At 44.5% G+C, this 12,280-nt stretch overlaps 1 protein-coding gene across 1 annotated transcript in view; it reads right to left on the reverse strand.

Moving 5' to 3' along the window:
* Positions 1–1,088: 1,088 nt before the first annotated feature.
* Positions 1,089–12,280, reverse strand: part of exoc4 (exocyst complex component 4) — a 160,597-nt gene continuing 149,405 nt past the window's right edge. Inside the window, exon 18 of the mRNA XM_017494424.3 lies at positions 1,089–2,782. Within this exon, the coding sequence (XP_017349913.1) occupies positions 2,545–2,782 (238 nt within the window). The 3' untranslated portion in view covers positions 1,089–2,544. The remainder of the gene's footprint in view (positions 2,783–12,280) is intronic.

Below are 12,280 nucleotides of genomic sequence, written 5' to 3' on the forward strand. Positions count from 1 at the left end.
CTTGCCACAAAGTTGGAAACACACAATTGTAAACACTGTCTTTGTCCGCTGTAGTATTATATACAATTTTCCTTCACTGGAAATAAGAGGTTCAGACCTGTTCCAGCATGACGATGCACCTGTGCACAAAGCCAGCTCCATGAGGACATGGTGTGTTAAGGTTGGACTGGAAGAACCCGAGTGTCCTGCACAGAGCCCTGACCTCAACCTCAACACCTTTGGGATGAACTGGAGCCTCCTCGCCATCCCAACATCAGTGCCTGATCTCACTAACCCAACATTTAAAATCTAATGAGTGGAGGCTATTAAATCAGCAAAAAGTGGACTACAGTCTGGAATGAGATGTTCAACAAACACCTGAGTGTTTTGGTCAGGTGCCCACAGACCTTTGGACATATAGCGCATCAAATAAAGTTTTAACGCTTTGCTGTTGTGGAAAATATAGAGTCAACAGAGTACAGTAGAATGAATTTTACTCTTTAAAATAATAACAGTATTTAATGGAAACACACGATGTTTGATAAGCAACCAACCTCCTCTGACACAATAAATACCCCGGGACTGCAGGTAAGTCTGACTGCGTGTTGAATCCTGGTCATATATTGCGCTTTTATTGATCAGTAAGAGACATAAAACTGTAATATGTACAATACGATCAATTAAGATCTGCATTTCTTCATAGCACTTTAGTTTTTTTCAATTGTACTTACCTCGTTCTGGTGTTAAATGAAACTGTCCAGCAGTACCATATAGACTCATGGGCCACTTTGATCAACTACACATTACATACCATACCTTACATACCATACCTTGCTAAGGAATAAACCACTAACTACAAAATGGATCACATCATCCTGATTCTTAAATAAGTACACTGGCTCCCTGCTTGTTACAGAATTGACTTCTAGGTACTAGTCTATCAATCAGTACATGGTTTAGGGCCAGAGTACTGTATCTGTCCGATATGCTTAAGCAATAAAAGCTGAGCAGGACTCTCGGGTCATTAGTACTTAGTATAAAAAAAAAATAATGCCAAAAAACACAGTGTTATCTGATCCGTAATGAAATAACCCACAGACAAAAAGGAGTCGATTTTATTTATTTATTTCAGATTTGATGATGATGTACAGAATTGAAATGAAAACGAGGGAAATTTCGTTCCCTGTCGGTACGTCGAATAGTAACGTGATGGACGCGAAACACGTCCGAAGCAAAAGAAATCAGTAACTAATCATTTTACATAGCTGTGTGCACAACATCGACGCTTGGGACAGTGAAAACCCACACCACGAATAAAACATACTAAATATATATAGGAGTTTCTGGGCATTCTGGTGATTAATGTTAAAAAAATGTTTAAAAAAAAAAAAAAAAAAAAAAAAACGCCTGAAACTACGACGTTAAGCTGAAACGTATCAGGACGTCACTAGCACTCAGAAAACCAGCTGCACTCCACAGAGCTTCGCTCCGGCGACATTTCTGCAACCTCCCCATCGCTTCCTCTCCGTATGCACGCGATCATTCAAATGAAGTCGGAATATTAAAGATGTTTTCTCCACGTTAACACGTTCAGCAGCCCCCGCAGGCCGTTATTGATTCCTGACACCGAGTCATAATGATGTATCGCTGCGCTGGCTTCAGGGAACGCCGCTGCCTGCTTCCCGTGTTTCTCTATCGACAGGGCTTTCTTTCTCCCTCTCTTGTTAAGCACTTTTCTTCCGAGTTAATGAACTAAAAACACCATGGGGCAGAAAGAATGAATGATTTGTGGCTCTCCGTGTGTGTGAATGAGAGAGCGAGAGTGTGTGTGTGTGTGTGAGAGTGAGTGAGTGAGAGACGGACTAAGTGAGTAAGACTTAAGGAAAAAAGCGGCAAATTAAAGCTTTAATAGCTGCAGTTGGAGGCTGGAGATCTCTCTCTCTCTCTCTCTCTCTCTCTCTCTCTCTCTCTCTCTCTCTCTCTCTCTCTCTCACACACACACATACACACACAAACACCTCACCGAGCCCGAGTTCTAAAGACACCATATACGATCAATCATCCTTCCCTCTAAATAAACGGCAGTGTTGAAGAAACGCAAAGAAATGCAGAATAAAAGAATGCCTTTCCCTTCCTAAGAGAACTAAACACTTCGCAGGGACTCTCAGATAATAATTCCAGTGCTCTAATCTGCCATGTGTGATTGTGGACACGGCCTGATGTGTGTGTGTGTGTGTGTGTGTGTGTGTGTGTGTGTGTGTGTAAGGCGCCATATAACCGAGAGCAGTGCTTTTAAATTACAGGAAAATGAGATGACTGTGTCCTCGAGTCACGCGTCCAGATTATTCCACAAGGTGAAGCCGCGGTTTGTGAGACAGGCTCCGAGGGATTATTTCATTAAAGACTAATTTCGTGTGCGTGTGTGTGTGTGTGTGTGTGTGTGTGTAAATATATATAAACAGCATGTGTGCAATGCTTTTTTTCATCTTCTAGTGTTGACCATTAAGTGAAAGAGCGACTGAGCATATACAGGTTTTTGCAGGTATGCGTTTTGTGTGTGTGTGTTTACACGGTGGTGATCTTCTTGTCCTTGGTGGCCTGTTTGATGGCGGCCTGCTCGCAGATGATCTCTTTGAGGCGCTGCAGGCGTGTGTTCTGGACGCTCAGGTCTCCCACGCCCGTCTGGCTGCGGTGCAGGAGGCTCAGAGCGTTGATGTACTCCAGCTCGCTGTAACGCACGCCCTGATCCACCACCAGGTTCAACAACTCGTCTGCTGTGTTGTACAGCATCTCATAGTACTGCCTGGAAACAGACAGACAGAGACAGTAAGAGAGGTGGATAAAGAGAGAAAGAGAGAGAGAGAGAGAGAGAGAGAGCGCGAGATAGTGAGAAAGGGAGTAGAAAAAGAGAGAGAAACAGAGAGAGAGAGAGAGACCAGAGGGTCTACAGCAGAACCTAGACTTCCTACACAGGTTCTGTCAGACCCGGGCCCTGACCAAAAGCCCAACTAAAATAAAAGTTCTAACATTTCAGAAAAGCCCCACATGTCAGGTTAAGAGATACAGTTTCACACCCTTAGTACGACCAAAATCGATCATGCCACAAGCTATACATACCTCGGACTGAAATTCAGTGCAAATGGAACCCTTAACCTGGCTGTGAAAGAACTGAAAAGCAAGAAAGGTTTTCTACGCCGTTAAAAAATCTATCCAATTTCCAATGCCCATTAGGATCTGGCTCAAACTTAGGTAGTTAGGTACGTAGTTACAGAACCAGGTACAGAACCAGTGGCACGATATGGCAGTGAAGAAAATCTCCTGAATCATGATTTTTGAAAAATGGGACAAAAATCCAATTGAAGCCCTGCATACAGATGTTTCTAAAGGCATCCTGAGGGTACAGAGGAACACACCGAACCATGCGTGCAGGGCAGAATTAGGCCAGCACCCTCTATTAATCCACACTGAGAAAAGGAAACGTCCCAAACTGAGTGACCCCCAACTCTCATCATTCCAAATCAACAGTGAAAAAGCCTTCTGGTCCTGAGGCTCCACATACAGACTAACACAACTAACAATAATCAGCCTCAGGAACAGAATCCGACCCAACCAAATAATTAACACACAAAAAGAAAAGTATCTATCTTATTGGACTGCAACAACAGAAAAGCAACCACCACCCAACCACCAACATACCACCCAACCACCAACATACCACCACAACGTACTCTGGCTCTTACACCTCCACTCTGCGCACTTTGCTTCTCTAGAACTCAATTATAAATCGTGTACAGTAGCACTATTGTACTGTTCTCCGCTCGATATATCGCTTTGCTTGTATTTCCTCATCTGTAAGTCGCTTTGGATAAAAGCGTAATGTAAATGAATAAATGTAAGTGTCCGTCCATCCATCCATCTTCTATACCGCTTATCCTTTCCTTCAGGCTCACGGGGAAACCTGGAGCCTAGGTGTGAGGTGTGAGGCGAACGTGCTAACCACTAAACAACCGAGCGCCCAAAAATGTAAATGTAAATAACAATATTCAGAAAAAGACACAGTCGCCAAGACCAAAATCAGAGAGAGAGAGAGAGAGAGAGAGAGATAGTTGAGAGAGAGACAGAAAAAGTGAGAAACACTCACATTCAGTCCACCTGCATTCTGATATCATTTTTAAAACCTCACCTGCATTATCAATTTGCATTTATTACTTTGCACGTGCTTTCATTTCAGATTCAACGTCTCGCAAATGAAGCTGATTAAGTTCGCTATTAATCTGAGAGATGTAATAGCGCTGTTCGGCAGTTAGGGGGCAGAAGTGCTGCAGAACATCTCTACTCATTGCATCAGTTGCTAGGTAGATGCCCCATCACCCGCCCAACACCACTTACTTTTGAATTATATTCATCTTCCTTGGACTTTTTGGGGACAAACCAGCATGATCTATTACAGATAATGATGCAACATGTGACTTCAGCCAGCTGAGGAAAAGCAAATGCATTCATAACTAGGTAAAGTCAAGGTAAGCACTCACCACTTACACACACACACTTTACTTGTGTTTCTGCAGTGGTAGCACAATCACAACTAGTGCGATAAGAGCTCAAACATCGAGGACGTCCCTGAGCTCATCAGAGCACCCGAGTGTCGTCTCTCCTTCATCTCTCTTTTTCCTCAGGAGCTCAGAGTGCTGCTGCTCACCAAGGACCAGCAAAGCCCAGAGAAAAAACACTGAGCCAGCAGGAATCTCTGCCTCTCTAACCTCTATCACACACACACACACACACACACACACACACACACTCTCTCTCTGGTATTCAGCGTTGTGACTGCACTCTCAATGAGCTGCCAAGTAGGTTTTAACGCCGCCTCTCACCTCAGCTTCCTTAATCCAGACTTTCGTCCCCATGTAGCCACGCTGACCTTCAAAGTCGAGGCAGGAGGCCGACGCCGGACCTGCGTGTTAGCCAAAAACGGCGTGTTGGGCCCGTCGCACACCAAACTGCACATTTTTTTGAAATTGCAACGTCGCTGCGAGAGGGTTTGATACTTATAAAAACAAAACATAAAACAAGGCTTGACTGGAGACCTGATATTTAGAAAAAGACGTCGTCAAATCTAACCACAACTGCTGACCTTTACGCTTTTTGCTTATACGCATCCATACAGGATCTCGCGGAGTTGGAGATTTTACGTTGGAATTTTTCAAAAGCTGCGATGCAACTTGAGGAGTTTTTTTTGCGCTTTTTATGCGGAAAACTATCGGCGAAATCGCAATAGCGTGAAATTGTTCTGCGCGCTCTTTCACAGTGATGTCTGTTGGTAAACGAGGCCTTTTAGCTGTACTCGTGTTCGATGCATGTGAATCGAAGAGGGCTTTGGCTGAACGTGCGTGGAGATGACGTCACATGACACGTTTTGGCCCGAATCTGCAGAAAATCTGTGGTAATTTTGAGAAATTCTCAAGGTCCTCTGAAGGTTGCGGAGTTTGCATGATTTTGCGTTAATGTGTGCGATCGTGAAACCCTGGAGGGACTGATTAGGATGGTAGGTCTTACAGGGGTTAGTACGCTGGCCAGTACAGTGGTTAGTACGCTGGTCAGTAAAGTGGTTAGTACGCTGGTCAGTACAGTGGTTGGTACAGTGGTTAGTACGCTGGTCAGTACAGTGGTTAGTACAGTGGTTAGTACGCTGGTTAGTACAGTGGTTAGTACAGTGGTTAGTATGCTGGTCAGTACAGTGGTCAGTACGCTGGTCAGTACAGTGGTTAGTACAGTGGTTAGTACGCTGGTTAGTACAGTGGTTAGTACAGTGGTTAGTATGCTGGTCAGTACAGTGGTTAGTACAGTGGTTAGTATGCTGGTCAGTACAGTGGTCAGTACGCTGGTCAGTACAGTGGTTAGTACAGTGGTTAGTACGCTGGTTAGTACAGTGGTTAGTACAGTGGTTAGTATGCTGGTCAGTACAGTGGTTAGTATGCTGGTCAGTACAGTGGTCAGTACGCTGGTTAGTACAGTGGTTAGTATGCTGGTCAGTACAGTGGTCAGTACGCTGGTTAGTACGCTGGTCAGTACAGTGGTTAGTACGCTGGTTAGTACAGTGGTTAGTACAGTGGTTAGTACGCTGGTCAGTACAGTGGTTAGTATGCTGGTCAGTACAGTGGTCAGTACGCTGGTTAGTACAGTGGTTAGTATGCTGGTCAGTACAGTGGTCAGTACGCTGGTTAGTACGCTGGTCAGTACAGTGGTTAGTACGCTGGTTAGTACAGTGGTTAGTACACTGGTAAGTACAGTGGTTAGTACACTGGTAAGTACAGTGGTTAGTACACCAATTAGTACGCTGGTCAGTACAGTGGTTAGTACGCTGGTTAGTACAGTGGTTAGTACACTGGTAAGTACAGTGGTTAGTACAGTGGTAAGTACAGTGGTTAGTACACCAATTAGTACGCTGGTCAGTACAGTGGTTAGTACGCTGGTCAGCACAGTGGTTAGTACGCTGGTCAGCACAGTGGTCAGTACAGTGGTCAGTACACTGGTCAGTACAGTGGTTAGTACGCTGGTCAGTACAGTGGTCAGTACACTGGTCAGTACACTGGTCAGTACGCTGGTCAGTACGCTGGTCAGTACAGTGGTTAGTACAGTGGTCAGTACGCTGGTCAGTACGGTGGTCAGTTAAATGTACAGTATTCTCTGGTCTCGATGTTCACGTGTGAAAGACAGCAGTCGTAGTAAATGGAGAATGTTTCGAGTTCAGTAAGGTGAAATAAAATGTAACAACGTGGTTTCGACCGAGTTAACATTAGTGTATTTAACGTCAGTAATCTATATGCATTAGGGACGCTACCGAATCAGGAGTGTGTGTTATTGTGGGTTTTCATACACACAGAGATCCACGACGTCTGTCTGTTGTCTTTTCGCCTACACCCCCAACCACACCCCTTTTTCTCAGAGCGCACTTCCTTTCATAGTAATGAACACCTCTTTCATTCACACTGTACTCGGATCTCACAGTGAGGAGAGAGAACGACAATTACGCTTCACTGGAGTTCATTCTGTCACACTCAATCCTCAACTACTGACAATGTGCTCTACAGGAAGCAGAACACCACAGACACACACAGTCACATACGCACTATTCACTAAAACTGACATTTGAGAAGACACTAATAATTCTGTAACACACACACACACACACACACACACACACACACACACACACACAAACTCAGCACAGCAGAGAAAAAATGGAAAGCACAGACACATGCACTCTCTCACACTCCCACACTCACTTACACTCTCTCACATATACACACTCTCTCTCGCACGCACACACACTCTCTCACACATACACACTCTCTCTCTCTCTCTCACACACACACTCTAACTACACTCTCTCACAGACACACGCACACTCTCTTACACATACATACACACTCTCTCTCGCGCGCACACACACTCTCACTTACACTCTCTCACACAGACACTCTCTCTCTCTCGCACACACACACACTCTCACACAGACACTCTCTCTCTCTCGCACACACTCTCTCTCACACTCTCACTTACACATACATACACAGACACACACTCTCTTTCTCACTCACACTCTAAGATACACTCTCACTCTCTCGCTCACACTCACTCTCTCGCATACACACACACGGTTTTACACTCACTCTCTCATTCACATACGTGATAGTGTTGTGTGTGTGTGTGTGTGTGTTGCTACACGTGCACCGTGGTGTTGGTGGGGTTGTCCACCAGCACTAACTCACTTCATTTACCAACTACTTTAAAATCATTTACCGGAGCAGCAGTGAGTTGTTAAGCAGATTCGATCTCTGTGGCTTTTTAACCCCCTGTACTTCCCCATCCACCCCGCGTCCCATTAGGAGCAGATAACAATGATAATGAACAACCAGCGCCACACACACACACACTCGAGAGAACACACTTTGTCCTGACACCTGCACGCATGCTCTCTGTGTTCCATTAAGCTTTAATTAGCCCGTGTGTGTGTGTGCAGCCTTGTATACAGGAGAGGAGTGTTGGGTAAATTTATGATGCAGGGCGTGTGGAGATGTACGATTATGTGATGGGAACGACGGAAAGGACCAGAATCAGCACAATTCATTTCCTCTAAATCCCAGCATGCACTATATTAAAGCCATTAAGGGGTTCGAGGCTCCGTCAGCGCATTCGCAACAACACATTAGTGAACCGTTCGGGAGGAGGGCTGACGGGCCGGGGGAAGGGGGGGGTGGTTAAGGAAGAGGCGGGAGGGAAGCGGGGCAGAAATAGACGATCTGAGTGATCATCTCCATCAAGCACGACGCACACGCTTGTCACCGCGGTAACAAATGCGAACGTGTGGTTCCCTTCACGCCGCCTCCCTCGGCTTGGGGTCTGCCTTCCTGTTAATGGGAAAACGTCGTGCAGGAGAGCTCTGCTTTTATCAGAGCGACACTCCTTCACTGGGAGGTCCGGGTTTTAAGATTTAAACAAATCCGACCGTACAGCTCTTTTATTTTTAAAAGATGCTGGTGTGTCCTGTGGAAAATGTGAAAGAGAGAGGGAGAGAGAGGAAGAGAGAGAGCGAGAGAGAGCGGGAGAGAGTCAGCATCACTGCAGTGTAGAAGACAAGGAGGAAACACACAGGCATAAGGAACTCGGCTGAAACACACACACACACACACACACACACACACACACACACACCCCTCAGTGCTGTCAGACACAGCTGGTGTTTGGTTGTTGTGGTTATCAGGAGGTGCTGAGGAGCGGTGGTGTGTAAAAGGCCGTCATCCTGACAAAGAAAATAAATACAGTTTTGTTTCCTTTCCCCAGACGCTTCCTCATCGCCTTCTGGTTCAGGATTGTGTTGCCTGTCAGTCACAGAAATTACGTCACTGCAAGCTGGGATAAACATAACTACTGCCGAGAAGTGAAAGGAAGAGCTGTGCAACACTCACACACACACACAGTCTCTCTCTCATATTCACACTCTCTTATATTCACACTCACACACACAGCCTCTCTCATATTCACACTCACTCTGTCTCATATTCACACTCACACCCTCTCTCTCATTCACACACTCTTATATTCACACTCACACATCCACTCTCATTCACACTCACACACACTCTCTCTCATATTCACACTCACACATCCGCTCTCTCATTCACACTCTCTCTCATATTCACACTCACAAATCCACTCTCTCATTCACACACTCTTATATTCACACTCACACACACTCTCTCTCATATTCACACTCACACATCCGCTCTCTCATTCACACTCACAAATCCACTCTCTCATTCACACACTCTTATATTCACACTCACACACACTCTCTCTCATATTCACACTCACACATCCGCTCTCTCATTCACACTCACAAATCCACTCTCTCATTCACACACTCTTATATTCACACTCACACACACTCTCTCTCATATTCACACTCACACATCCGCTCTCTCATTCACACTCTCCTATATTCACACACAGACTCTCTCATATTCACACACACACATCCGCACACACACTGTCTCATATTCACACTCACACCCTCTCTCTCATTCACCCTCTCTTATATTCACACTCACACATCCGCTCTCTCATTCACACACACACTCACTTGCTCACACACTCCACCACACTTTTAACCACAAATCTCTGAGGATGAGACAGAAATAAATCCCAATTTATACTATGCACTAAAAGTATGCACTCTTTTTTGTGAAGTAGTAGTACATACTTGTACTTGAGTGTGTAGCAAAAAAAAAAAAAAAAAAAAAAGAGTATGCAAGCACTGGGACACACTGACACGTCACGCAACGAACGGAAAGAGAACATTAGTCTCTGCATCAAGATAAACATGGTACTCCTTTTACACAACCATTAATCTTACACGACGGAAAAAAAAAAACTAGTGCTAGTGCTTAACATTCAAGTTCTGAAGCTGCGTCCCGATTCACCTACTATACGTCCTGGACACTATCCGATATTAGCATCACTGTGTCCCAAATCCCAAAGGTTCCCGGATGGTCTACTAGACATTATAAAGAAGTACATTATAAAATAGTTCCTAAACTCAGTGCAAAAGTTTACACCCCTACTATTTTTTATATATAATATAAAATGTATATAATATAAAAGGCTACACGGCTAACATTCGTGTTGAAAAAAATATATATATACTGGTAATCACTACGCTGTTAAATTCTCAAATCTGATTGGCTATTGTTATGGTTTCTATAATAACAGCTCATTCGCAGGGACTTGTTTGAGACCCGATATCGGACGCCCCGTAATCTAAACCTAATAATAAACAGATTTAAAAAAAAAAAAAAAAACATGCTGTTATATAACAAAGCACAAAATTAAATGTAACTATAAATGGTTAAAAATGCGACGGGTCGTTCATTAATAAATTAAAACTGTAATCATTGGCAAACCCATGTGGTATAAGAGGAATAAAACACACGCTGTTATAGGAGAAGGATCAGCTTTGGTCCGAGCCGTATCTCACTACCACCCTGTGATTGATTATTTTCCTATAACTGCACATCCCCAAGGGGTTAATTCCTTACACAGTGCAGTCTGGGAGCTTTTTTGTTTGCTTGTTTGTTTCCATAGTTGCCAATCTGATCTCATCACACGTATCCTCAGTTAACCCAGCGCCGTGATCGCATTCTCTCACACTCCTCAGATCCCCGGAGAACCACGTGTGCAGCTTCACGCTGGAGCTGTGCAACCTCCGGAAAGGAGCCCACAAAGCAACCCGATAAAGCCTGCATCCTCCAGGCAGCAAACACAGCACATCTCTCTCTCTCTCTCTCTCTCCTCTCACACTGCAGGGGCAAGTCTGCGGGGGAATAAAAAAAAAAAGAAAGAATAAAAAAGAAAAGTGCTGCTACCAACAGAATGGTAATGTAGTGTGGTGAGAGTGGAGAGCTGATAATGCGGCATGCAGGCTTCAGACGGAGCGCCTCGCCTCGCCTCGCCTGAGGAAGGACTCTCCTCTTCCTCATCGATCCACACGTGAGGAGAGCAGAGGAGAAACACCCCCTCCCCCCCTCCATATCATCCTACACCAGCCTTCCAGTCAGGAGACAAGAGTGAGCTACAATGGTGTGAGAAGTGTTTGTGTGTGTGTGTGTGTGTTTATAAACAAACCGTAGAGCTTCTGAGAGCTGCACAAAATGAGGAGACACAGTTCATTCCATCGATTCCCCCCCTCTCTCTTTCTCTCGCTATTTTTTCGCTGTCTATCTTTGATCTAGCCATCCTAGCTCTGGTCCACCTGCAGTTTTGGAAATTAGATGCAGCAGAGCGGAGAACAAACGCACACACACACACACACACACACACACACACACACACACACACAGCCTCTCACCTGAATTGACATTACAGATGCACCAACAGGACTCTATTAGGCTTAGAGCAGATGGTGTGTGTGTGTGTGTGTGTGTGTGTGTGTGTGTGTCTCTACATACAAATGTGTACATGTTTTTATATCTTTGATGGGGACCTACAGTAATAGGGATATCTGACAGTTTTGACCTTGTGGTGACATTTGTCTGCTTATATTTTAAAAAATAATAATAAAGAAAAAATATAAATAATAAATAAATAAATAGGTTAAGGTTAGGTTTAGATGTAGCAATTATATTAATGGATAATATAGTAATACGTGTGTGTGTGTGTGTGTGTGTGTGTGTGTATAAGAGTTTCCTCTTTGCATCTTGCTCTCTCCGCACCGTGTCCAAGGTCATTTTAAGCTATTAAAGGGAACCCCGACTACGAAGACTTGTACGGCTTGTTAGATTAACGCAGACGTCTGCTATATGAATCCGCTATACTAAAACACTCTAGATGTCGGTTTAAAAAAAATAAATAAATAAACATCCTTGCACTTTTAGGCCGCCGGTTAACGTCGCAGCGGATTCTGGGTAGTGACGTCGATCGGTCGCGACGGTCTTGATTCTCCTGCGATATAAACATGTCTTCGGCGTGTTCAGTTTGAGCCTGAGGGTAACATAAGCGAGGAGACTAATACAGAAGACGTTACTCAGAACGTCCATCAGAATGAAGACGATCCGAGAGTTGAGGAGGTGAGAGCGGGGCAAAATCCACAATGTCTGTCCCGCGACTGCGCATCTATGCCGACCGAGAGCGTTTGTTGTTCAAGGTAATTAAACTCTCATGTTGTGATGAAACGTATTCTAATGTCAATCATTTTTAGACATCATCAGCCATCTCTCCGTCGTGTACGTTATCCTGTTAAAAA

This window comes from Ictalurus punctatus, chromosome 19, assembly GCF_001660625.3.
Source record: "Ictalurus punctatus breed USDA103 chromosome 19, Coco_2.0, whole genome shotgun sequence".
Classification (NCBI taxonomy): Eukaryota; Metazoa; Chordata; class Actinopteri; order Siluriformes; family Ictaluridae; genus Ictalurus; species Ictalurus punctatus.